At 41.6% G+C, this 27,449-nt stretch overlaps 1 protein-coding gene across 1 annotated transcript in view; it reads right to left on the bottom strand.

The window, feature by feature from the left end:
* The window catches only part of HSD17B12 (hydroxysteroid 17-beta dehydrogenase 12), an 88,654-nt gene that overhangs the window by 15,802 nt on the left and 45,403 nt on the right, over positions 1 to 27,449 (bottom strand). Inside the window, exons 4-7 of the mRNA XM_084850964.1 lie at positions 16,111 to 16,221; positions 12,518 to 12,582; positions 8,584 to 8,628; positions 3,637 to 3,671 (exon numbers count right to left, since the gene is read on the bottom strand). Coding sequence (XP_084707090.1) covers positions 3,637 to 3,671; positions 8,584 to 8,628; positions 12,518 to 12,582; positions 16,111 to 16,221 — 256 coding nt within the window. The remainder of the gene's footprint in view (positions 1 to 3,636; positions 3,672 to 8,583; positions 8,629 to 12,517; positions 12,583 to 16,110; positions 16,222 to 27,449) is intronic.

The following is a 27,449-nucleotide window of genomic DNA, read 5'->3' on the forward strand; positions in this document are numbered from 1 at the left end:
TACCAATTAAAATCTAAAACAATAAAACAGTTGAAACAGTGTGGTGCTTTAGGGAATGCATTTAGCCCTCAAAGGCTTTGGTAAAAAGCCATGTTTTACTTGGCGCCGAAATGAAACCAATGTCTGCGCCAATCGGGCCTCCAAGGGGAGGGCATTCCACAACCAGGGTGCCACAGCAAAGAAGGCCTTCTCCCACATCTCACCATAGTGTAACAATGCCCTCACTTTTCCAGTCAAGATGTTAAATGGACTGGCTCCTGCAAAAAGCACAGGCAGCAACTGAGAGCCTGGAATCCTACCCTAGTTTAAAAGTCCTATCCCAGTTCTTGCTGTTCCTGCTGCCTGCCTCTTATTATTGCCTCTTGCTGCCTTCACTGCTGATTTTTCATTTCCAAATGAAAACCTGGCTTTTTTCAGAAAACTTTTCCTGCAGGCTGACTTATTCCATTTTAAAACTGTTCCATTGTTTTTAACTGGATTTTTTTAGCTGGCTATTTTATTACTGTTTTACTGAAGTTATGGTTTTACTGTAAATAGTATATTTTTATTCTGGCTTGTAAGCTTCTCAGTACCAATGAATGGCAGAAAATGCAGCACAGCAGTATTCAAATAAAGTTGAACCATGATTATGCAGTGGGGTGGAGATTTAAAGGCACAGTACTATGCTAGCCTTAGATACAACTGTGCTAACAATGAAGACATACTTTTTTTCCTTCCTGCCTGCATTCAAAGCCAGCAGATTATATTCACATTTCAGAGTGAAACCACTAAGGGCTTTCTTTCTAGCAATAAGAACCAAAGGCAACTAAAGCACACCAGGTTCTGTGGAACTCAGTGAGCTTGTTCACACGACATGACAGCCCATTGTGGGTTATTTAACCCAAGATTAGTCTGCTGTGTGCAGCTGCCATTTTGAATATGCAACCCCCGCTCGGGGGTTGTCATGTCATGCGAACCTGGCGACTGTGTGTTATGCGAGGCTTAAACAACCTTCCATAACCCATGGTTTGTTGTAGGGTTATGTGAGGGTTGTTTAATCCTCGCATAACCCACACTCACTGGGTTTGAACAACACAACAACCCCAAAGTGGGGGTTGCATGTGCAACATGGCGCCTGTGGTGCCACAGCTCCTCATGAGTTAATTCCTCATGAGTTAAAGAACTTATGATGAGCCATGGCATGTCATCCAAACCCACACAAAGTCATTTGTGGTGGAACTACATGTTACAGGAGGTAACTGCCCAAACCAGCAGTTCGGCGTCTTCTCCTCCTCTCCACCCTCTACAATGTTTAGCAAACAAACCAGGTAAACTAAAGCATGGGGTAGAGGCAAACTGCAGTGACATTCTATTGTATTCTCTTTAACCATATATTACTTGGTGAGGGAGAAGATGGCTCAGAGCTGCTATTTTCAGTGACAGTCATGCATCTCCAGCAATGTGTGGTCCTGTCCTTAGACCTTCCACAATACTGATGAGATATGAATGTGGTAGGTTGATGAAGCCATTTTTGTTGTTAATGTACTACTATGAAATGTTCTATATCCAAGATTCCCAAATTATTACAACATGAAACATGGTCTTTAAAAACAGTGAAGGGGCAGTCTGCTTAGTAAACTCTCACTTCAATTTTTTTTAATATCCTCAAAGTTGTTGTAATATGCAAATATATTCAAAGTTGATTTAAAAGCCACATCAACTTAATTTTTTTGTTTTTTTTACAATATAATGTGATTAACCACGTTTGTTATTCAGGCAGTCCAAAACACGATTACAGCAACTGAAAGAATTGCGAGAATGCTCTCCAAAAATTAATTCAGAGAAGCAAAAGGTTGTATCCAATGGTGGCTTCCTTTAGAGGAAAATTGGGGCACTTTATTTTCATGGATTCCCTCTACCCACTGCAGCCACCTCCCCTGCTCACCCACCCCCCAGCAGCAGTATGGAATATGGCATGGAGGGCTGCAGTAGGTGGTAATGGGGGGGGTGCACACCTTCCACTGATGCAAACCCACAACAGGATGCAATCTCATTCCTTCTTTTAAGAAACAATTTACAGGTCTCTTGTTTGTGATATTATCTGCAGAAAGGAATTGGGCAAGCAGAGTAGTAAATTGGTAATGAAGAGACTGTTTCAAGTGGTGTTGTGAGATTTATGTATGCATATATGACCACATGCACACTGCATGTTAAGCAGGAGAAATTCTTATTTCAAAAATGGGAAGACCAGTCAGACAAACTTTTCATCAATCCAGCACAATATACGAAACAAGATCAGCACCTGAAGTTCAACTGGGACACCAGGAAGATTAGGAAAATAAATATTCTTGAAAACCAAATACTTCTTATCCGTTTTTCTTTCAATGGAGAGGAGCAAAGCCAACTGCTCCAACGAGGATTTTGCTCGGTCTAGGAAGAGCATTACTAACCATAGCCATGATACACCCCACATGTGCAGACTACAGTGTGTTGAACTACATTCTTGATTATTCTTGTCACCTGAGGAGGATCATGTGCCATTCTCATGCACAGGAAGTGAACAGAGGATTTTCCACCGTGCTGTGCTCAGGAAGTAGACAAGTAGTATGGCAGGGTTTAATTGAATGCTAAGAAATCACTACAAACTCAGAAGTGCCAAACAAAACCCAGCCATGAGGTAAACAAAAAAGTAAGAGCTCATGGAAGGATAACAAACTGTTGCAACAACACTGTTATGGTTGAAGTCAAGCGATACTCAGATGTTTGTGAAATATAAGTCAGCAATGATTTGCTCTGTAGATTGGGCCACCAAGACCTGAACAGATGAGCCTAAGTGACATGATGGATCACCTGCAGCAAGACTTGTTTGCTAATTACCTCAGTGAGCGAAGGGGGAAATAATCCCTGTAGAAGCAGCCCCTGAAAGAGTGCCTTAGGGAGTGGAAGACAACTTTAAAGTTGAACTGTGCTGCAAAGACAATTATACTAGAGTGAAGCAGGAAGATATCGGTGGCAGGGAGTCTTTTTTGCATCCATTCTTTTTGTCCACCTGGAAGGAACTAAGGAAGTGGTAGTTTTAAATTTTCATAAGAAATACCTAGCTCATGTAGCAGTCAAATAAATGGGAAACCCCAATAGGAGCTGTACATGCTTAGCTGCACTAGCATTATAAACAGCTAGCATTGAAAGGTTGCTATATATTAGTTCCATGTTATTCCAAAGAGCCTCCAACCTTTGTTCGCACACTTTCCTCCACCTACCATATAACTAGAGCTTATTCTCTACACCCATTTTGCTTCCAGTGACTCTCAGAAATGGCTTTAAGAAGGTTATTCCCAGGAAGATCCCAGCAACCATAGCCACCCCCACAGAATAGCAGGTTGTTGAGTTTGCACTGATGAGTCAGATGGGCTTTTTAATTCCATTTTTAAAAGAAATCACCACAACAGTAATGGGGAAAGAGAAAATAAAAAAGGGAATCAAGTGGAGATAGGCTTCCACCATCTGGTGATTCATGCAAAACCATGACTCACACAGCATTACATTGCCACTAAAACATGGAGGCCAGGCTGACTAGTCATAGTAATGAATTTTTCAAAGAAAGGATTCTCCCCTATAAATAATGATGACTGTCTGGATAGTGTTTGTGTGACTCACCTTTCCAGCATGCTGGGCAGCACCAATTGTGTCATCTGAAAAAAATAAATAAGACAAAAACCTAGTGATTGAGTAGTATGCAGACACCAGACTGAGGGAAGCCTCTCTCTGCCTCCTCATAAGGAAGCCGACCCTCTTCACCTCAAAATACTCTAGGAGAATTGAAGGCCTTCATTTATGTGGAGGAAGCATATTTTTATTCTGCCTGTGTAACTTGGTTCTTCTGCAAAGCATGTGCAGTGAATCAGATGAATTTATCTGCACTTGGAGAACAGACTGATGTGTGCTCTTATTTCCCATTTTGCATTGCTACAGCACTGTTTATCAAGGGCTTCGAAATGTCATCTTCGTGGAATTACAGTCAAATACCTGCAAGTCCTGGTTCTGAAATCCAATAATAATTCAAGACATGGATTATGTTCTGAATCCTGGCAGAGGTGCAAAAATTCTAGTTTAACCATCACCATTGCGTGAAGTTCAAAGAATGGTAGCAGGACAGTGAAAGCTTTCTGAGGAGTATCTGAAATTGTGTAGGATATAGAGTTTTTAAGGGAGAAGATTAGACTAGATGCTCTGTTGGATTAATTCTATGTTAGCTGCTCTGATCCTTCTGAACAGATTAGCCATCCTAAACACACACATAAGTAGAGGTATTGGCAAAGTTCTTGTGAACGATACTCAAATAAAAAATCTTGGGGCTTGTAAAAGCCTGCCTCAAGCAAGAGACAAGCTTTAAATAAACCCAAATTCGTCTTCAGCTTGGACCAAAACTTGAACCAGGAAAGAACTCCTGCCTTCTCCCCTGCCAGACCCACCTTGCCAAAGTGGAGGACAGAAAAGAGTTAGACTGGGGCCATAAACATGATAGTCAAAAGAATCATTAGCATCCTTTCAGAGGCTTACCATGCTAGCCTATGCATGTCTATTCAGACGTCCCACCATGTTCACTGGAGCTTACTACCAGGTACATAGGTACAGAATTGCAGCATCAGTTGTTGGTGAAAGATTACTAAGTTCTTTACATCATTTCCTCTATTTCTGATGTTTAGAGATAAATCAGAAATGTCACTGGGAAATCAAGTACATAAAGTCTTCTTTAAAAACAAAAACAAAAAACCAAGGGAGGAAACCCCCCAAAACACAGAATGCTGACTGACAGTTGCTAAAGTGTAAGAATGGGACAAACAATTTCAGTGGGCATAAGCTCTGGGCAAACTTTATTGACATGAAGTAAACTGGGTTGGCTATAATATATTAACTGGACTGCATCAAGTCTAAACAAAATCGCTGGTGTTGTAATGGAAATATTCAGGCAGGTTGGGGAAAAGGAATAGCTTGGACAGGGATAGCTTGGCCACAGTGGTACAAGCACTAGTAACCTCAAGACTGGATTACTGCAATGTTCTCTATGAGGGGCTGCCCTCAGGGCTCCAATTTTGTGCATATTCTATGTTAGGCTTGGGGAACCTCTGGTTTATAGGCTAGATACAACCTGCAGGGTTTCCCATCTGGCCGGCCAGCTTCTTTCCCAGGCCCTGCCCCCTCTCCACAGGCAGGGAAAAGCTCTCACGTCTGGTCAACAGCTGATTGAACGATGGGGAAAGTTCTTATCTCTAAACCTTCCTTTACAGCACATCATGATAGGGGTGAAAATGTCCCCCTCTTCAATTGATTTGCATAGATCAGCTGAAGGGTGTGTGTGTGTGTGTGTGTGTGTGTCTGTGTGTATATATACATATACATATACATACATATATATATGAGAAATTTCTCCCCTCAGATGAACTGCATGAATAAGCTGAGGGTGGGCTCGGAGGGGCAGACGTGTGTGCGTGTGTGCACACGCATGTATGTGTGAAACAGAGAAGATGGGGTGTTTGTGTATCTGTATGAATGGTGTGTTAGAGAGCGGGGTGGCTACGTCCACTTTGGACTCTGGTCACACCCACTGCTGGCATGCAACTCCCAAGAGGTGTCCTACGGGGAAAAGTTTCCTCACCCTTGTTTTGCATAATATAACCCTAACATATACAATTCTCTTGCCAATTTTAGGGTGCTCTTGTCAACTGTTTTGCTTTATTAAAAGGGCTATCTATTAACCTTTATTTCACTAGAGACCATCTATGTATGTAAGGCCAGCCACTTCTTGTGACCACTTCTGCATACCAAGTATTGTTAAGTTATTAGGGTGGCCCAAGAGCTGGGACCCAGGATACCCATGTTCTCCACTGTGGAATAACTGGATGGCCTTTTGACAAGTCACACACAGCTTCATGTGTAAAAAATGAATTAAAATGACATATGTCACAAAGAAGCTGCAACAATGAACAAGCTTGTACAGCAGCTGATATATTGGAAGTGCTTATAACTACTACATTCAACTTTTTAAGAAGCTGTAAGTTCCATTCTGAAGAATTGGTACAGTCTTGCTTTAAGTATTTTTTTGGGGGGGAAAACAGAACAAAAACAGAACATAAGGGGTGGGGGGAGACAATGACTCTGAGTAAAAACAAGCTAAATATGGCAAATAAAATACTTCTTGCTTTTATTAGCCACCACTTACAGCCTTTCAGCTAAGCATTTTTGTGTGATAATGGGCTGAACCATGTAATCGCAGTGATTGTCTGAGAGGGCAATCAAGGACTCACGACTACTTCACATACAGTGTCCACCAGAAAAATTGGAGGAAGGCCACATGTTGTATCTAAGCTGTGAACATGGAACTTTGTGGATCCGGGCACAGTCAGTCCCACTGATCATATACAGGAACCAACACTGGAAAAATATGGTCACGTGGTAAATTAATGGGCCTCCTCCCTAAGGTGGGTCCTCCCTAATGGGCTCCCTTCCTAATTCTCCATATGAAAAGAAGGGTGCCAAGAACATTTCTAAAGCAATTATATTCTATTTTCTGAACTATATATCTATCTATTTATTTATTTATTTATTATTAAATTTATTAATCGCCCATCTGGCTGGTCACCCAGCCACTCTGGGCGATGTAAAACATACAATAAAAACAGTTTAAAACAATAGAATTCTACAATAAAAACGTGGATTAGACTCCAAAACTGGAATAAAAAATTCACTTTTTAAGGTAACTGAAGAATAGTTTTTGACCAGGTCATGCTCCAGATGAGGGAGTCCTCAGCATAGTGTCCCTCTGGTGTGTCCCCTCCTATGAGCCCTGGCCAGCTGGTGAGCAACAGCAGCAGTGTTCCAATGAGCACAGGGGCAGCTTGGAGCAGCCATTAAAGTTACTTAAAATGCCCTGGAACACTCTCAATGTAGTGTCACTCCAGAAATTGCAGGAAACTTAAATGGTGGGTCTAAGTGGACTGGAACATATCAGAGTGCCAGAAAAAGGGGGCCAGAGCAGGTGATCACATTGGGCCCCAGTAGCTACACAAGGGTGCTGAAATCTACTCTGCTTTTGACTATTATTCACATTGTGCCACACTGTAAGTTCAATAAACTCTAGAACTTCCTAAGATTTAATAATAGGGACAAAAACCATGCTACTAAGTATCATTTCTACGTGCAAATAAATTACACTTACTTACTTACTTAGAGAGTATAGGGAAACAAGTAGGTAGGAATACTGGCTGTTACTTTAAGCGCTGCATCCAGTAGTTTAAGGTTAAAGGTAGTTTACATACTATTTTGGCCTCACCATTGTAACATCAGAAATTTGCTCCATATCAGAGGACATCAACAGCATTGCTCTGAGATTGTAGAAGGCCCAGAGAAAGACTACTGTTAGAACTGAAAATGCTTGTTTTGTAAAGGGCTGACAGTGATGGCATGATTCAATGATGTGCTATTCTCCCAAGCAGAGTAAACACATCAGAGGAAAGTAGTTTACTTGCAAGTCTTGCAAAATGGCACTGCTTTCTGAGCCATAGGCCCTGAGGCAAGGAGGGAGAAATGCCCTGGAAGTATATAACCAAGAGAAAATAAACACAAAATGAAACAGAAAGAAGTGAATGAATAAAAATCATTAGAAGAACAAATATGTAGGAAATTATTATTTTCACACAGGATGAGCTTAAGCTCCAACAGGACAAGTGGGAGAAAGTCCTAAACGATGCTGTTGCTGCAGTCAAAATGAACTGAGTGGTAAGATGGAAGCCACACCCCCTTGAGAGTGAGCACTGAGGGTGGGCTGCCTGCCAAAACACTAGCCTAGTTCTAAAGAGTTCTAAAATTAGGTTCTGTATGGGTGCAGAACCAATATGTAGGATTGTGCAAAAATCATGAAGAACTGAAATCTGGAAAAAGATCTGATAAAATTGCCAGACCACGTTGATAAAATTGCCAGACTGGTAAACAGCAGTATGTTTAATGCTGTTTACTATCGGATAACAGTGTCAGATTTTATGCCAATAACACAGGTTCTCTTATCAGAATTAATTCAGATTTAATTAATAGCCTTTCCGAGAATGGATGAAGAAAAGGGGGCAAAATTAAACATACTGCAAATATCAGGATTCTGAGAGCCTGAGATAGATACAAGAGTTCAATAAAAATTGGATAAAATCCAATCCTTGCAGTCCCTAGAAGGCTTCTTACTTGTTCCTTTTCCAAACAAAAAAAAGTAGTGCTGGTGCTACTGTCACCAGCCATCACTGGGCACTTTTTTTCAGGAAAGGCCCAGGCAGGTTGATGGTATAACACAAGTTCAACAGCAGCTCACCCTTCATTCTCTGGGAAAGAGTTGCACTATTCAGCAGCTGCAGAATAAATTCTAGAGGCTTCCAGAGAAAATGGACTCATGCAGAAGCTCTACACGGAAGCAGCTGTACAACTCATAAAGTGGCCATGTATAAACTGTGCCTGCTTTAAGGAGACCACATTGTAGATAGATCTTTAAAGACAATTACTTTGTATAGGCAAAAAGACACATGCTATTGTATCCCCTAAAATTCTCCCCAAAGTGGCACTTACCTTGCACACAGACACGATGTTAATGTTTACCATGTTGTCAATTGTCTGTAAGAGAAAACAAAATCTATGAAGTACAACACAATACAATCAGCTCTTGAAATAAAAAAAGTAGCAATTGAGACACATCACTAGCTTATATAGATATCCAACCTAAGTTGGGTATGGAAGTAGGTGGCTGGTGCATGCCATTTTTAAATTCAACAATTCAGACAAGGAAAGTCTCCAACTATCACATCAGCTACACATTTCTATACTCAATGTCTAACAAAAAAGACCCAAATGAGGAAGCGAAAAACAGATATGTAGAGTAAGTACCTTATCTCTGATAATCCATGCTCTGACTTATATTTTTTTCCATGTAACAAGGTAGAAAATTGGACAAATTAAAGATTTCATTTATTTCATAAAGCCAGCCTTCCCCAACCTGATGGCCTCCAGATGTTTTGGTCCAAATCTCATCAGCTCCAGCCAGCATGGCCAATGGTCAGGGATGCTGGGAGCTGTATTCAAAACATCTGGATGGCACCAGGCTGGGAAAAGCTATCATAAACTATTAAATGTATTTCAGTACAGAACAGATGCACATCAGCAGAGAAATGGGGCTATAGTAAAATGTCGGTGTCCTAAAATGTCAGCCACTGCTGCAGAAAGAATTCTGCATAAAGAACCATGCTGTGAGAAGTTGCTGAGCTGCTTCTTTTTTAAATGAAACAGCAACAGTATTGCCTCTGAATTCACGAATGTGTAAGACAGACATATCCCTGAAATTAAAGAACTATTTTCTCAACACACTCAAATGTTGTGTTTGAGTCACAGAATAGTAGAGTTGGAAGGGGCCTATAAGACCATCGAGTCCAACACCCTGCTCAATGCAGGAATCCAAATCAAAGCATTCCTGACAGATGGCTGTCCAGCCTCATCTTGAATGCCTCCAGTGTGGGAGAGCCCACTACCTCCCTAGGTCATTGGTTCCATTGTTATATTGCTCTAACTGTCAGGAGGTTTTTCCTGATGTTCAGCCAGAATCTGGCTTCCTGTAACTTGAGCCCATTATTCCATGTCCTGCACTCTGGGATGATCGAGAAGAGATCCTGGCTGTCCTCTCTGTGACAACCTTTCAAATACTTGAAGAGGGCTATCATCTCCCCCCCCCCCCCGCCCCAGTCTTCTCTTCTCAAGACTAAACATGCCCAGTTCTTTCACTCTCCTCACAGGGCTTTGTTTCCTATGTTTATAATTTATGTCAAACTTAGCCCATCAGATAATACATTATGTACAAATATTAGGAATAAATCATTAGGTAAATTAACACTAAATATTTGGATTTTGGGGAAGGGACATCTTGGATATAAAGATAGCATACTGATATATTAATATACAAATAAATAACAAACTATAACCAGGTCCTTGAATTAACAGAGACGACTCATATCTAGACTTCAGTGAACAGAACAGTGAACAGTGTACAGAAGGGGTTTGAGGAAGCATCCACCAAAAGCGACGAAGGCTAGTCTATATACCCTTACCTAAGAGTGTAGACATATGTAGGTTTGTCATTCTTTATTTGACAAATAAAGTGGGAGAAAGTGCCTAACCTATGCAGGTTTAAAGCCACTTAGAATTACTATCAGTAGTAACTCTACAAGTTCTAACAACTATGATTTCCCAATACTTCTAGAGCAGCCAAATAGACAATATCAAGCTGAAATTTCAATTGCAATATAAAACTAGAATTTGTCATTATAAAACAAAGTGACCCATTTCCTCTTCCTCTCCCCCAAAGTACAGTTCTTTAGGAGGCAACATTCTATCTAGATGGGGAAGAGACTACGGGTCTGTTCGCATGACATGCCAACCCACAATGGGTGACAGGCAGACACACCACCCACAGTGCGTTCCCCCTCAATCCTCCAGCTGGCTCTGCCTGGCATCCCAGGGGACTTGGTGGCAGAATGCATTTTATATGCTGCCAAGCCCCTATCCTCACTCCAATCACAATTGCGATTGGAGCCCTTTTTTTCCAGTGCCCCTTTCCCTTACCACAGCACTTTGGAAGGGCTGCTGCTGCCACCCTCCCAACTCCCGCCAAGCCCCCCATCCCCGCTCCAACTGTGATCCCCACTGCAGTCAGAGCCCCTTAAAAAAATACTTTTTTGCACAAAAAACGGGGCTGGGAGAGGTTTTTCGCATTTTCCCAGCTCAGTTTTGTGTGTGCAAATGGCCCCTTTCTTTCTAAAATTTTGGTTATTTGCAGCTGCACACTTCCACGACTGCAGGTATCCAGAAATATCAGGGCTTGCCTTGGGTGCTCATTTGTATGTCAAACATACAAGGGAACACCCAAGGCAAGAAGGTAGCGCAGCAGTTTTGACAGCCTTGCACAGTTGACAGGTGGGGAATCGGGGTGTAGATTACCCCCCTAGCAAGTTTGTCCCAAGGGTTCAATGCATTGCCTTGAACCTTGGAGGTGCCCTGCTAGGAATCCCCACTTGCCCAAGTCCTCTGCACTTGTTTTTAAGGCTCCTCAAGGTGCCAACCCCATTTTTCTCCCAAGATCTGCTTCTATTTTGACAACTGTTTCTCCTTTGGGGTAGGGAAATGTGGCTTCCACTTTTATATGAAAACGGGATACTCAGGACCCAGAGAGGGGTGGACTAGAAGGAGAGAATCCGCAGGGGTCAGGGTAGCACTTTCAATCCTTGGGGTCCTTGGCTAACAGGGTGATCTTCAGCACTTTGAGAGGTGGGAAAAGTGCTCAAGATAGCCAAGTCTCCCCCCGCCCCAGATTTAATGCTTGTCCCCACCAATGGGGATGCTCCCCCTCTATGACAAAAGAGAGTCTTTTCCAACCAGATCCACTTGTTTCCCCACTCCCCATCCCCACCACTCTTCCACTAGGAGAGCTGGAGTTTGACAGCTCACTGACAGCTGTCAAAACTCCAGCACACCTAAGAGAACAAGAGCAAAAAGACAAGGAGATCCTCATTCCTCTGAAAATGGGGTCCTGCCACCTCAGGGCAGGGTGTTACCTTGAGTGTTCCCTTGTTTGACATACAAGGCAACAGCTAAGGCAAGCTCCAATATTTTGGATACTCGCAGTTGTGGAAATGCGCAACTGCGAATAGCCAAAATGTAAGAAGAAAGGAAGAAAAGTGCCATCTGCACACATAAAATGGGGCTGGGAAATACAAAAAACTTTTCCCAGTTTTTGTGCAAAAGAAGATAATTAAAAGGGGCGAGGGTCTCTGATTGTGATCCGGACCGCAGCTGGAGTGGGGACAGGGGGTTTGGTGGGAGCTGGGGGGGCAGCAGCAACCCCCCCGAAGTGCCTTTTGGACACATCTCAACCTGACAACATGCTGTAGCATAATTTTACTCATTTTAATTAACTCATTTTAGTATGCTTTATATGGGATAGGTCAACTATGTGTGTTATTAATCTCAGATGTATTTGATCAAGCTGTAAGTGCAGTTAAGGCAATCAGGGTAATTTAAACATGAAACAGCAGTGAAATGAAAAAATTGAGCAATTCCCAATTTTTCCTCTCAAATACTAGCATAGTAGCCTTAACACTTATGTGACATAGTATCAAAATAAAGATTTCTACAAAATTAAGAGGACACTTGCTTAACTACCATAAAAAACAGGCATGGAAACATAAGAGTTATTCTACTGAAAACTATGGAATTAATGTTTGGGAGGTGAGATAGGAGTATAAACACAACTTGAATCCTTTGAATTAGGATCAGTGATTGTGGACCTTACTTTTAGTATTCAATTGATATATTGCTTATGGGACCATCTAGAAACCACTTTGTTCCTTTTGCTACCCAAACCTTTTAAACACAGTTATGGCAACATATCAGATCCTGTGTTCAACGTTTTACAAGTATGACTTAACATTTAAAAGATGGGTAAGAGGCCAATACTTACTTTATCTAGGTCAGGGATCTCAAGGAAGTATTCCGGATAAGAATATGAAACACCCACGTTGTTTACTGAAACAAACATTTTGTTTTAATATGTTCATTGAAGGTATGACAGTGAAATTAATTTTTATGACACTATGTTCAGCTATTAAATAAGCTGCATGCAGTTGATATCTGTACTTGCACTACAGTCTACTTATAAACTCCAAAACTGAATTTTCGGTTCTTATTTCACATCACCAAGCCATCAACACACAGGTTCTGGTTGATGCTTGATAGAAGACACTGTATCATTTCAAAACTTTCACCAAAATCCAAAGTGTGTTTTAAGTAATTTTCATTAATGTGATTGCAGAGTTTCATTTCCATGGTAATTGCTAGGAAATAAAGGGGTAAAACCCAACTACCACTATGCCAACCCATTTCCCCTTTTTTCAGATGCAGCCACCTCCATTACATATGAACTTTCCACTCCAGCTAGCATCTTTTGAGGATACTGAGGGATAGTTTGATTATGAAATAGCTAAAACACATAGAACATGAAAAGCTATTACAAATTAATAATAAGCCCAGTAAATAGCTATCATTGAAAAATGTTCACACATTACATTTTACACATGTATACACAGCGATTAGCACTTAACATTCTAAATTGTTGATCATGAGCTGCAGCATAGCATCGTGATTCTGTTTGTTAGTAATGTTTGTGGAAGAATGAGTATTTATGGCAGAGAGATTAATCTGCAGAATAAGAAAGTATCTATGAAGAGGAAATAAAAATATTCTTGCAGCTGTCCCAAGTCCAATCATCAGAACATTAGATGGCAGCATAAAACAACATACAGTGTACCAGTTCTTTGAAGGCAGTGTGTGAAGAGCTCTGGGGGTAGGATGAAGACAGAGTGCAAGAATAGTGCAGGATAAATCTCATTAATGACAATCTTACTACATTAAGCATTCTATGTTTTCATTAACAATTTCTTGCTTTTGAAATTTTGCTTCTGTGCTATTCAGAGGCCCATTATATACAGATTTGTCAAATCTAACCATTCCACAAAGCTGTTTTCACACTCTTCAAATCTGTGAAATTGCCCCCCACCATCAATTGGCAGAACATAACGTTCACTGAACATAGGTTCAAACCTAATTTTTCAATGAAATATTATACACTAGCCAAGTTTTATAATCAGATCTTCCACTTCCTCAAATTTATACCCTCCAATACCTCAGGAAAATCCTCCCAACACCATGCAAAATGCATAGGGTGACGGCAAGAAACAGATTAATTCTAATTGTTAGGATTACTTTCCCATCTATAGTCTGAGAACTTGCCAAGGGCAAATAGCAACAACACTTTTTGGTACTTTCAACTTGATAAATTATCAGATTAACCCACAACTCAACATACTCGGGATTTTCCCTTTTAGGAAGCATCCTTAATAGAGCTTTCTTTGGGGAGACTGCATGTATTCATTCAGTGCATCTGCCCCCTACACTGCCCAAAGTGCACCCCGCCCCAACCCCCACCACTTGATTGCCTAGCAGATGGAGGCTGCAACATACCAGGACTCAAGTGCTCCACACAAACCTAGGTGTAATGTCAACATGTAGTGGTCCATGGCATACTGAATCTTTTCACACTGTGTGTAGCCTGAGCCTGTGAATTAGGCATAAAGCAAGAGAAGCACCCAAGCAAATGTCTTTGTTCTTTGCAATGTTGTTATTGGGATTCAGCATCAACATTTTATATCTACATGCAGAATAGAAGTGATGTATAGCTGAAGTGGTGTGGTTCTTTTCACTAGTTGTCCTTCCTTTTAAATACATACATATATTTAAGCAAGTGAGAACAAGTCGTGTTAAATAAATCCAAATTCAATACAGACTAATGAATATCATGTTTCCTCTAGGAAGCAATACATCTTTCAGAAGATAGGAAGCTGCCTTATACCAAGTTAGACCACTGTTCTATCTAGCTCAGTATTCTCTACATTGACTGGCAGCAGCTCTCTGGGCTTTCAGATGGGGGTTTCTCTCAGCCATACCTGGAGATGCCAGGGATTGAAGCAGGGACCTTCATTTTATAACTGCAGTGGTAACCATGGGTTGTTTGTGAGGGTGCAGGAGCAAGCGTACTGGTTCCTGACCACGTGCTTCTGCTTTGCAAAACAGCCCAGCAACGGCTGCCCTGCGCCTGGGTTGTTTGCCATGACATCTGAACACAGAACTCAAGGTTGCTGAAGGAGAAACAAACCAGCGTTTTAACCCAACAACAAACCATGGGCTAAAACTTTGGGTAGTTTCTCCCCCAGAGTTCTGGGTTTGGGCATCACAGCAAACAACCCAGGAATGGAGCAGACATTCCTGGGTTGTTTAGCAAAGTGGAAGTGGGCAGGAGCCAGCATGCATCACTCGCAAACAACCCATGCTTAAGAAACCGTGGGTTGTTTAATTGTCTGTACCTGGTCACCATCTTATTATCTCTTACATTTCTATCCTGCCCTTCATCTAAGGAGCTCAGAGCAGCTTATATGGAGTTATCCCATTTTACCTTTACTACAAGATAAGCTGACTGCCCTAGGTCACCCAGGGTTACTAAACAGGCATTTGAATTCAAGTCTCCCCAGTTCAAGCCCAACAATCTAGTTACTCCACCACAGTAGCTCTCCAGTGTCTTACCAATGTAGATAACTAATGTAGCATTTAACTCAGCCCAATGTAAGGAAAACAGAGAGAGCAACTGAATATATGGAAATTGAGTACAGCTTATGTAAGCAGGGGACTCTCTCCTCTCTTCAGGGATCTTGTGGTGGAGGGGCAGGGGGGTAGACTGTTCAATGCTGATACTTCTGTTTCCTTCAGCAAGTCCAAGTTATTATTATAGTCTACTTTCTAGATCGTGAACCATCTAGACTAGTTTGCTATCTCTCAGTAATATTATTTCTGTGGTTGCAGAGTCAAACAGAACACATTAATAATTTCTGAGTCTGGGATCACTCATGTTTGATCATGTTCTGCACCTATGTCAAAATACTTAATACTCAGTAGTCAATATTTCTAGCCAGATCAGAGATAAAACAGATGGTTGGTTTTAAATGTTTTGGAAGGAATTTCCTCAATATGGTTTAGAATAAAGTGTGCTACACAAGCAGCAGCCTGGACAGGGCAAGAGAAAGATTGCTTTTATATAATAGAAGCTCTCCAATCCTAAAGAATGAATTTGATCCATTTGACAAGACTAGTCACATCTGATCATGGAAGGAAAAAATGACTGGGAGAGGACCAAAGGGTCAGATGCATAGATTAGCCTTTCTACCTGCTAGAAGATACAAGAAAACTACTGTAAAGATATCTAGACAGACATGTAAAGCATGAAGGATACAAGATAGGAAGTGACCTTTTTCATAAAATAAGCTACTCTTAGTAAGAGGGCAAATCTTTCCACTTGTGAACAACAGCTTTTGTGAAGCCCCAAGGTTTAAAACATTGTTCAAACAGGAGCTGATGCTATTGAAATGTGCCATTTTATGTACTCCTTTGGAGCCTAGTTTTCTAGAAAACAGCAGCAAATAAACTGAAACAGAGTAAAATACAAACCTAGGATACCAATCTCAAGGCCTTCCAGGACTGCTTTTATGTTTTGGTAAATAGCTTCTCGGTCTCCAAAGTCAGCAGTAATAGTTTTTGTTTCCACCTTGAACCTCTCCCCTAAAATAAAAGCACACACAAAGACATAAAAGGTAAGCATGGACTATTTTGTCTCATTAATACTGAACACTCAGTTACAATAGTAAAAGCAGAAAGTTATTGAAGCCTACCAACATGACAAATCTTCACTTTCATTAGACAACAGATTATGTTCTTCTAGTGCATGTGCTTTTTTAATTTAAAAATTAGATTGAAAATTTTAACATTCCTACTCTACACTAAGCAGAACAGTATTAGCAAAGACAGAATTTTCTTTAAAATTCCATATCACTTGTTTTTAAACAAGTGCAATTTTAAAGTGGTGTTTTAATCACTTTATGCTCTTACTGTTTTTTTGTGTGTTCACATATCTAGAAATCTAGATATGGAGCGGTATATAAATGCTGTATATAAACAAACAAACAAACAAACCCTCTTCTGTTAAGGACCTGATAGGCCAAACACATCAGTTATTATCAACACATAGTGGGCATTTGAGTTCTTCTTACCTAGCCATTTGTCACTGAGGCTAGCTTTAAATGATCTACCTGCCAAATTGGACCAAATAAGTTCTAACATATGTATGCTGCAAAGGAGGAATGCATTTCAAGTTTTATTTCTCCTTTAACAGCGCTAAAGCACTGTCCAGTGGCAACCTCGGAGCAAAAATATTCAGCTGTTTTGTCAACTGAAAGTTGTCTCCTGGTGATTTATATCTATTTCCCTGGGATAGCAAAGAATATGCCACACAGAGTCCAAAGCTCCTGCGCGCAACGTAGCTTAACCATTCCTAAAGTCTTTGTAGAATGCATTCTGACTAAATGCAGAATGCAAGGAGAGATCCAGCACATTCCCAAGCACCAGGGGTCTGTGACTGTATAATAAACTCTGATTGACTTATTGATCATTCTCCAGATGATTTGGCCTTCAGCATCCATCAGTCCCAGGCAGCATGGCCAATAGTCAAGGATTATGGCAGTTGTAGTCCAAAACATCTGAAGGGCACCATGTTGTCTACCCCTGCCATACACAGGTGTACCTTCTAGCAGTAATTTTGCTAATTGTGCCCCCCAAAATGCTGATGTGATTGCATAATTTTTTGGCAAGAACACAGTGGCCATATTCAGATGCAACACAGTTTAGCATTATGAAAAGAAGCCACAGCAAGCCCTGGGCTTCCTCTGACACAGATATGAGATCAGAATGTTCTGCTCCTATTTTAGACTAACCACAGTCTGCTGTGTCATCTGAACCCTACTTTGCCAAAATAAGGCAACTTCATAAACAAATGGTTTGAAGCTGGCTTGTTTCAAATAAACCGTAGCTAAGATAAACCACAGTATGTCATGTTCAGATGACACAGAAAGCTGTGGTTAATCAAAAATGGAAGCGAAAGCTTCTGAACTCCTCCTTGCAGCTGTGCTAGAGGTGGGAAGTTAGGCTTATTTTTGAAACGTTAAACTATGGTTTAGAATTGGATCCAACCCAGCCCAGTAGGTCACATGTTAGGTCCTCCATATAATTTCAGGCTTAGGCACACCTGAGCGTCTATCATGGAGAAACTTTAGGCCTTGGAAAACAGCCTATAGTGCTTATATTTCAGACACCATGTGTGAGAAGCAATTCTTCCCAGATCACAGATTGAGGTGGGCCAAGAGTGGCTCACACAAGAGTGGGAGACACTTGACCACAGACACAGAAGTTATGTGTAATTTCAACTCCATTCTCCATGTCTCAACTAAATCATCTATCCATTGAAAAACAGAACAAAATTGAAGCAACTAAAAACTAAGGTTCCCTTCATGCTTTAGGTTATGGGGAAGCTGTGCTCACTTGGTTCTCCTCCTTCCTGTGTCACCGTTAATTGATTATCTACCCAAGCGGATTCTTTGACTTCTCCTTCTCCACACCTGCCCCTCAAGAGAATGATTCTTACATTCCTGCTAGTATTATTTCTACAGACACTGAATGACCTCATCAAATTCTATAGCTTTCAGTACCACCAATATACTGTTAACACAATTCTGCTCTAATTTTTTCCCCTCCTGCATCTTCAGAAGATGGACTGAAAGACTTCTGATTGGATGTCTTACTACACCATCAAACTCAGTAATCCAAGACTGAAATTATCTTTCCTTCTAAGCCTTCCTCTCATTGTATACTCTTCATACAATGCATCACCATCCACTGGCTTTATTTCTGATTCCCCCTTTAGTTTCCTATATTCTGTCCATCCTCAATCTGGGTCACACTTCCCCTTATATTGGCATTTCAAAAACATGGCCTACCTCTGTCTCTTCAGTAAAACCTTTTCTTCTGATACTAGAAGGGTATGTATGGTAGTCTTTCAAGAGCTACACAATTTAGTTATTTATTGCTGCAACAGGCTAACAAATATTGTCTTGTGACAAACCTTTGTGGGCCAGAGTACCAGAGCATATTCTCAAATGATTCATCCTCTAGTCATCCCACAATTTGACTACTGAAAGCTTTTCCTTTCTGGCCTTTCACTATCACTTCAGTCCCCTCACCTCTATCTAGACCTCTGCTGCCCAAATGACTCATCTTTCTCATTGTACAGACCATACAACACTCATCCATAAATCCCTATACTGTCTTCTTGTCCATTCTCTCATCCAACTCTTTGTTCTTGTCTTCAAAGTCTTCACAGTCTTGCCTACCTTATCTTCCCCTCTCTCACTGCAGCCTTCCCAAATTCAGCTCACACTATTCAAGAGTGGTCCCCAATTCCCCCAAGAGGTGTTTCAGGGGGCTAGGAAGAGAGAAAAGATCAACTGTGCAAGCAACTGTTGAATACAACTAACAGTACCTTAAAGTGAGAATACAACAATTCTGCACGCTAAATATTGTTCAAAGCAACTGTATTTAACAAATACTTCCAATAACTCATAAAAAGAGCATTTGGTTCATAGGAAAATACCATCCACAAAAGTAGACATATTCCTAGTTTCTCTTATCACCCCTCCCCAAAATATTGCTTATCCATTCATGCAGAATTGTGAACCTAATTGTATTCAGTTACTTCTCCCTCCCCCTAATATCTCTAATAGCAGATGCAAGTATTTTCTTCATCTTTCAGAAACAGCTGCATTGTTTAAAAAATCCCCAGGGATATGCTGCTATGCAAAGTAACGACGTAAATAGCATTAAGTCCCTACTGCAGCAGTGGTCTTGTGCTCACGTCAGAAGAAAATCAAGTTCAACATCTCTGTGGAGGGAGGTGGAGGCCTGCTATTTTTAGCTACATCTGCTCTATCGCTACACATTCACATTTGAAATCTTGCGGTCAGTGTATTAGCAGAGAAATGTATCAATGGACACTACGTCCAAGCTTCATTTATTTATTATAAAAGACTTTGCCACTTTTACTAGTAAAAGTAATCCAAGATTTTGAAGGGGAAAAAATGAACGAGTAATATGAAGTGGTACATAGCCATTTCTGCCATTAATTAATGCATGATTTATTGATGGCTTGGTTAGGAAAATTACAAGAGTACTGCAAGGAAAAAAATCCAGAGCCAAGTTACACTGTGGGGCCTATCAGAGCCAGACTCTGATTCAGGTTTGGAATGGGTTGATGGGGACCCAGTCCATTCTAGAAAGCCCTAGGCTTGAGAGTTTAGCTCAGCCTCGTTTCCTATGTGATTTCAGGAAGAAGGAGGCAGTTGGTTTGGGGCTGAGCAGGATGAGGAATATCAGAATGGTGAGAGCATCGTTCTGCCTAGTTTCTTCAGAGGGGAGAAAGCTGGGGGAGTTGAACACTCCTGACCAGCAGCAAGTTTCGACCTTCAATGACATGACTACAGTTAAGGAAGTTGATAGCCTCTCTCTGCTTGGGGTGGGAGCAGGGGACTGGGCTACAGAAGGAGGGGTTTTCAAACGTGTTTCCTAGGAACGAAAGCATCTATAGAAAGCAGTACAGAAATGCTTTATTTAATGTATGGCTGATTTACAGGTTAGAGTCCACTCTCAGTTAGATCATCAGAACGAAAACTGTAATGGCCCTTCCCTTGCACTTAAACCATTGCTGAGGTGCCAGGACCTTTGCTGGGAACATTCTCATCTTTACTCCCTGAAATCCTTCCTGCTTGGACAAACCACAATTTGAGCTGCTTGAAGCACTCTTCACCTGGACTGTCCATCAAACCTGGACCCGTTTGTTTTAACTTTGTATCATTAAGGAACTGTCATAGAATGTAATTCCGGAACCAATGTCTCTAATTCCTGGACCACTTCCTTTTTTAGACTCAACCCTTCTTTAAGGCCTAGGATCATCCTGATACCTGGGTTTTTGGCCTGCCTGGATCCTGCCTGGGATCTAGTGTAGTACAGACCCTAGGGAGCAATACCTCTACTGCCCAGGACTTCTACCTGCTTGCTATCTTGAAACCTAGACCTAGTCTGCCTGAGAACATGGACAGAAGAGGCCCCAAAAGGATCATCTCTTCTGTCCAGTACCTGCACTCTCTCTAGGTTGGACATATTGGGACCTTTGATCTGCCCTGACAACATCCTATGGATATTCTGACATAGACCCTATTGTTGGACTGATCTCTACCTGTGTTTGTGTGTATTCTACTTTGTAACTTGCTCTTGAACCACATCTTAAATTGCCTGGAATATCATCTTGCCTGGATTTATCGGGACCCTTGACTTTGCTTTGTATTCTGCACCGCAGAGATCCCAACTTGGGAAACTATTGTTGGGTTGATCTCTGAAATGGTTGTAGTTATTAACCTTGAAGTCTTTCTCGAACTAAGCAATGTGCCTATAGCTTCTGCTATAGTGAGATGATTTCTGAAGAGTATAAGCATTAAGATTTTAGGCTGACATTGGCTACAATACATAATCTCACTGATTTGGGTGTCCTATGTCAGAATGCCAGAGTGTGTGCCAGAAAAAATGGACCCCTGATATCAGACCATATTTCCCTAAGCTTCATCCCAACCAATTCCTCACAAACATGAACAAATGCTGTATACCAGTCTTCTTCCTCCTCCTCCTGCTTCTCGGATGATCCAAAGGTTTCAGGGACTACTTACTGAAGTTCCCTATGGTCAGACATAAAATAGGAATCCAAAATGTATTATGTATAACTTGATTTGCTAATAAAATTATTATGTTTGGTACTCTAAATGTAAAAGTATAGTTTATTCACACAATAATTACAAATTTACTGCGTTACTTTTAAATATCAATATAATTTTATGAGCAAACCAAGTTATACTCTATTTTAAGTTCTTGAAGTAACTATTGCGTGTCTTTCCAAAGATGATCAGGGGACTGAAAACAACGCCCTATGAAGACAGACTGAAAGAACTGGGCATGTTTAGCGTTGAGAAGAGAAGACTGAGGGGAGATATGATAGCGCTCTTCAAGTACTTGAAAGGTTGTCACAGAGAGGAAGGCCAGGATCTCTTCTCGATCATCCCAGAGTGCAGGTCACGGAATCATAGGCTCAATTTACAAGAAGCCAGATTCTGGCTGAACATCAGGAAAACTTCTTGTTAAAGCAATACGACAACGGAACCAATTCCCTAGGAAGGTAGTGGGCTCTCCCACACTGGAGGAATTCAAGATGAAGCTGGACAGCCATCTGCCAGGGATGCACTGACTTAGTTTTCTGCGTTGAGCAGGGGGTTGGACTCGACGGTCTTACAGGCCCCTTCCAACCCTACTATTCTATGATTCCATTTCCCCCCAAAGTTCTGTTTTTCTGCTGGGAACAGCCCCACCCAGGAAAACCAGTTATTTCCCCCATGGCTTCAAAATTTCTAGAAGTTCTACATCTTTAGACACAGAAGGGGCAAGTATTTGCGTGAGTGCTTACTTTCCGTAGAGCTGCTGGAAACCAGTGGCCTGCAGCATACTCTCATAGGGGAGAGAACACTAAGGAAAGGCAACATGACAGTGTATGGTACCTCAGCTGTTCCATTCTCTTCTGTTAAGATTACAGTTTAGCTGAACTTGCTTATCAACTTGAATTAATCCTACTCTATGAAGAGTCTTCCTTGAACAGGCTGTAATAACTTTAGGGTGCAATCCTACGGCCACTAGTCAGTGGCTAGAGGGTGACAGGACTGGTTGGTTCCCAGAGAACTGCCACCCTGCCCCCTCCCCCGCCGCCTCATAGGCAGCATGGATCGTCTCTGGGCTCCATGCTAGGAAGAGAAGTGCAGAGTGGGGCAAAAGGGGGCATTCCCAGGACAGGGGAGGGGTGTGCATAAGTGCCAGTATGATGCTTCCTATGCATTGTCCAGCCTCCTCACCCTGCACTCCAATGTCCTGTGGCTAGACAGCCAAAATCAGCTGTCTAGCCATGAATGCAGGGCAGCTGGAGCACTGAGCAGATGATCCCCTCTGTGCTCCTCCCATCCTGCATTGGACAGGTGGTCACCTCTCCACATAGGATTGCTCCCTTATACTACACTGGAAAAATAAAGAAGTACCTGAAATACTCAATTTCCTTAAGTGTCGTAACATAACAGCATTCCTCCTCCACCACATACTGTGTGGGACCCATATTCGCGTTTTACCAACCTGACTCTGTTGGTTTCTGGCTTGAAGTCTCCGAGTTACACAAAATTACATAAAGCCAGAACTAGCATACATTAAATAGCATCCCAGCCAAATTCTCCAATGTAAACATTGCAACTCCACAGCATGTGAAATACACTGACTCAATTGAGTCTCATGCAGCAAAAAACTTACTGAATGTCTTGTGGCACCTTAAAGAATAACAAACATATTGTCGCTTAAGAAAGGGAGATCACAGATCTATCCCTTAACAAAATTGGTCTCTTCCATGCACAACCTTTGGATCCAAAGATTCCAGTTTGTCAGGGTAGCATCATATTTGAAGATGTTCTCGGGCCCTTGTGTTTTTGTCTTGCATTTCCCTCCACTGGCATAGGTTTCTTATGTAAAGAGAAGCCAACTGGATCCTTTAGTTTCATAAAACAACTGGGTTCCAGGAATTTTTGATACAGACCATAGAAAGCATTTCTCTCACGATATCTGACATTCTATTCTCCTGAAATTTTATCTTTCTGGATATTGCAGTACTGTTAATTGCATTTATAACTGCAAGAGAATCTCTCCACCCTCCCAAATCACTCTGGCAAGCTAAAGAGTATGGAGTTATGTTCTGCCAGAGAAGTGATATAGAATATATCACTGAATATATTTAGTAACTTCAGATATAGAAAGGGAACACACTCATAGACAACCAGCCTTTAAAAAAATCAATAGATCGATCGATCGATCTATCTATCTATCTATCTATCATGTTGTATCCTGCCAGGGATGATAAAACAAAACTACTTTCGTTCTGTCTAAACGGAGAGAAAGGGATCCTCTTCCCTTCCACCCATTGCAAAATAGCTACATGGAAAATTATTATTGTAACTTGATTTTGACAGGTGAAAAAAATAATTTCATTAAAGTAACTTGCATCAGTTTGAATTATTTGGCACTGGGAGGAAAAATACTGTGCTCATTTCAAAGTTCTCCCACAAGGTTGTCGTGATGCTGCTCATGTCTGCGTGTGTTCCTCATGCTTATGATAATGAATGCTATTTTTAGCCTTGTTGAAAGGCAGACACCTGCCCAGAGGTTCCTGCACGGATTGCACCATATATACAGTCTAGTGGATTGCTATTTGGAAGCTAGATGCATAAGATGATTTGAACGTTGCATTTTAAAATCATTATCTGAAGTAACAGTTGTTGAAAATGCCAATTAGTAGCTAGATAAGTTCTTTTTAAAATAAAATGTCAAAAGAAGGTATGTAACAAACATGTACCAATTTGCTAACACTTACTAGGACTGTCAAAATGGAGCATAAAAGGAATAAGAACATAAGAGCAATTGTGCTGGATCAGACCAAAGGCCTATCTAGCCTACCATTCTGTACACAGTGGCCAACCAGATGGCCATGGGAAGCCCAGAAACAGGACATGAGTGCGACAGCACCCTCCAGTTCATGTTCCCCAAGCATAATACAGGCATACTGGAGGCAGCATATAGCCATCATGACTAGCAGCCACTGATAACCTTATCCTCCATGTATTTGTCTAATCCCCTTTTAAAGCCATCCAAGTTGGGAACCATCATTACGCCTTGTGGTAATATACCTATACAGTATAAAACCAGTATGAAGTAAGAGACCAATCCTAACTGTTGTTGGGTGGCCGCTTCCAAAGCTGGCCAGCTCATGCTGGCCAGGCACTAAGTGCTCATTGCAGCCTTCCCCAACCTGGTGCCAGCCAGATGTTTTGGACATTTAAATAAGAAATCAGCCCAACTGAGTGGATCCAAAGCTGCCTATGGACCACCCCATTTTGGAGCCTACAACCAGTAGATTTATGCCCATGAGGCTTTATGCAAATATAAAATGTGGCAGATGTGGTGCCTCCACTGATGGAGCTCATCTCCATAGGCAGAGAGGTGCCTCTACTGCATCCTAACATGACCTAGATGGCTTTCTGAGGCAGTTAGGATTGCTCTGCCTGTTACGTTGTTTTTTGTTTTTTTTTAAAGCCCTTTAGCACACATGGTGAGCTGTTTTAAGTGATACTTCATTAAACAGATGTGTTAAAACTTTGATTATAATCATACTTATGGGTTGTATCCAACTGTGTTATTCTGCTAGTGTGACGCTTCCATCACTTGCAGAAACCCTATTTTGATCTATCACTTGCAGAAACCCGGTTTTGATCCATTCTGAGTGTCAAATCTGGTACTTTGATTCTGTTTGTGCAAACTACTGCACAGCCCATTCCACAAATTGTGGCACAAGGAATTGCACAACTCATTACAACTTCATCAATTAGATGTTACTTGTGCTAATTGTGTTAGTTCTGGGTTATATCCAATGTTATGCTAGAGGAAAAATTACTATTTATTTATTTAATTTCTATACCATTCAATAGCCAAAGCTCTCTGGGCAGTTCACAAAAATTAAAACTACAGAGCACAGTATAAAAACAATATAAAATATAAAAGCTTAAAACCACAATAGCTTAAAACCACAAACCAGCAGTACAACCAGAATAAAACCTAGCAGCAATGCAGAGGTTTAAAATACAGATTTACAATACTAGAGCTAAAAGATTAGGAAGCTAAAATGCTAAAATACTGGGAGAATACAATGGTTTTCACCTGGCACCGGAAGAAGAACAATGTAGGCGCCAGGCGAATCTCCCTAGCGAGCTCATTCCACAGCCAGGGGTCCACAGCAGAAAAGGTTCCGTTCCTGGTAGCTACCTGCTTCACTTCCTTTGGCGGAGGGTCCCGGAGAAGGACCCCTGAGGATGATCTTAGGGTCCAGGCAAACACATATGGGAGGAGGTGATCCTTCAGATAACCCGGCCCCAAGCCGTTTAGGGCTTTGAATGTTAATACCAGCACTTTGAATTGGGCCTGGAAATGGACTGGCAACCAGTGCAGCTGGCAAAGTACTGGCGTAATGTGATCTCATTGGCCAGTCCCTGTTAACAATCTTGCTGCCCTATTTTGGACTAGCTGAAGTTTCTGGACCGTTTTCAAATGCAGCCCCATGTATAACACACTGCAGTAATCCAGACGAGAGGTTATCAGAGCATGGATAACTGTAGCTAGGCTATCTCTGTCCAGATAAGGACGTAGTTGGTGTAGCAGCTGAAGGTGATAAGGTGCTCCATGCCACCAAGTTCACCTGTGCCTCAAGTGACAGTTCTGGATCCAAAAGCACCCCCAAACTATGAATGTGATCCTTTAGGGGGAGTGCAACCCCCTCCAGAACAGGTTGAACATCACCTAGCTGGGCAGACGAACCACCCACTAACAGTACCTCCGTCTTGTCTGGATTGAGTTTCAGTTTATTGGCCCTCATCCAGTCCATTACCATGCCCAGGCACTGACTCAGAACAGTCACTGCCTCACCTGGGGTTTGATGAACAAGAGAGGCAGAGCTGCGTGTCATCTGCATATTGATGGCACCTCAGCCACCACCTCTGGATAACCTCCCCCAGTGGTTTCATGTAGATGTTGAACAGCATAGGGGATAAAATAGAGCCCTGTGGAACCCCATGGCATAGTTGCCAAGACACAGAGCAATAATCCTCCAGCACCACCTTCTGGAATTGGCCAACCAAATAGGAGTGGAACCACTGTAGTGCAGTGCCTCCAACTCCCAACCCAGACAACCTATCCAGAAGGTTACCAAGGGTTGGTGTTATTCTGCTCATAGTCAATCAACCACTAACAAACCAAGCTCAACTAGCACAAGCCACACCTAGACCCAGTTCACATGATCAAACAACCCATGGAGTGCATAGGAGTGAGCATATGGCCTCCTTCCCACTTGCCCATTTTCACTTGACCTGTTCCTGGATTACTTCGTGATGTGCAAACCTGGAAACTCTGAGAGGTTTAGGGGTTAACCAACCCAGAGTTAACCCATGATTTGTTGTTGGGTTAACTCCAGGTTGTTTAACCACTAAACAACCCAGCGTTTCCAGGTTCAGATGTCACAAAATAATCCAGGGACAGGGCGTTAACTGAAAGTTAAAGTGGTAAGCAGGTATGAGGGAGTGCACTCACTCCCACACGCCCCCGTCAATTCCTGGGTTAAACAACCCAGGAATTGGCAGTGATGTACGAGCTGGGTCCTAGTCTGATGAAGATGCAACAAGCTGTGCAACACCTTGAACAACAGCTTGTGCAAGCAAAATCTAAGTATTGCTTTGATTCTGACACAGAAAATATGACACAGAAAATGCCTTCCTCTATCCATCAGAATGAGGCCATAAATTAAAAATGTATCTATTCAGCCAGTTCAAGATTTTTTACACTCACAGTAAACTTTTAGACTCGTAGCAAAGCTTATCTCTACTTCAACTGCCACCTCAAACCATGGAAATATGACACAGCAGAGGAAGATAAATATTCCTCAAACCTGAATGGAGGCAAGAAATCTTCCTGGAACAAATAGGCCACAACTAAGTTTCTACGTTAGAAAGAACAAAACATATTTATTTAGCTGTCTCTCTATGTAGCCCATAGGGTTCTCCTGTTCTAGGGGGGCTATTCCAGAATGTACAGCTTAGTGATGTTTTCTTTTTAGGTTGGCCAGTTTAAAGCTATTTGTGCTTATAGCTGGTCTTAAACAATTTCCCCAAACCCCATTTCAAAGAAAGCTTTCATGATGTGTTTAAAGTGACTATCCCCTTTCACCTTTTGACTAG

Source organism: Heloderma suspectum, chromosome 1 (assembly GCF_057233095.1).
Source record: "Heloderma suspectum isolate Gila_16-S chromosome 1, 16-S_ref, whole genome shotgun sequence".
NCBI lineage: Eukaryota > Metazoa > Chordata > Lepidosauria > Squamata > Helodermatidae > Heloderma > Heloderma suspectum.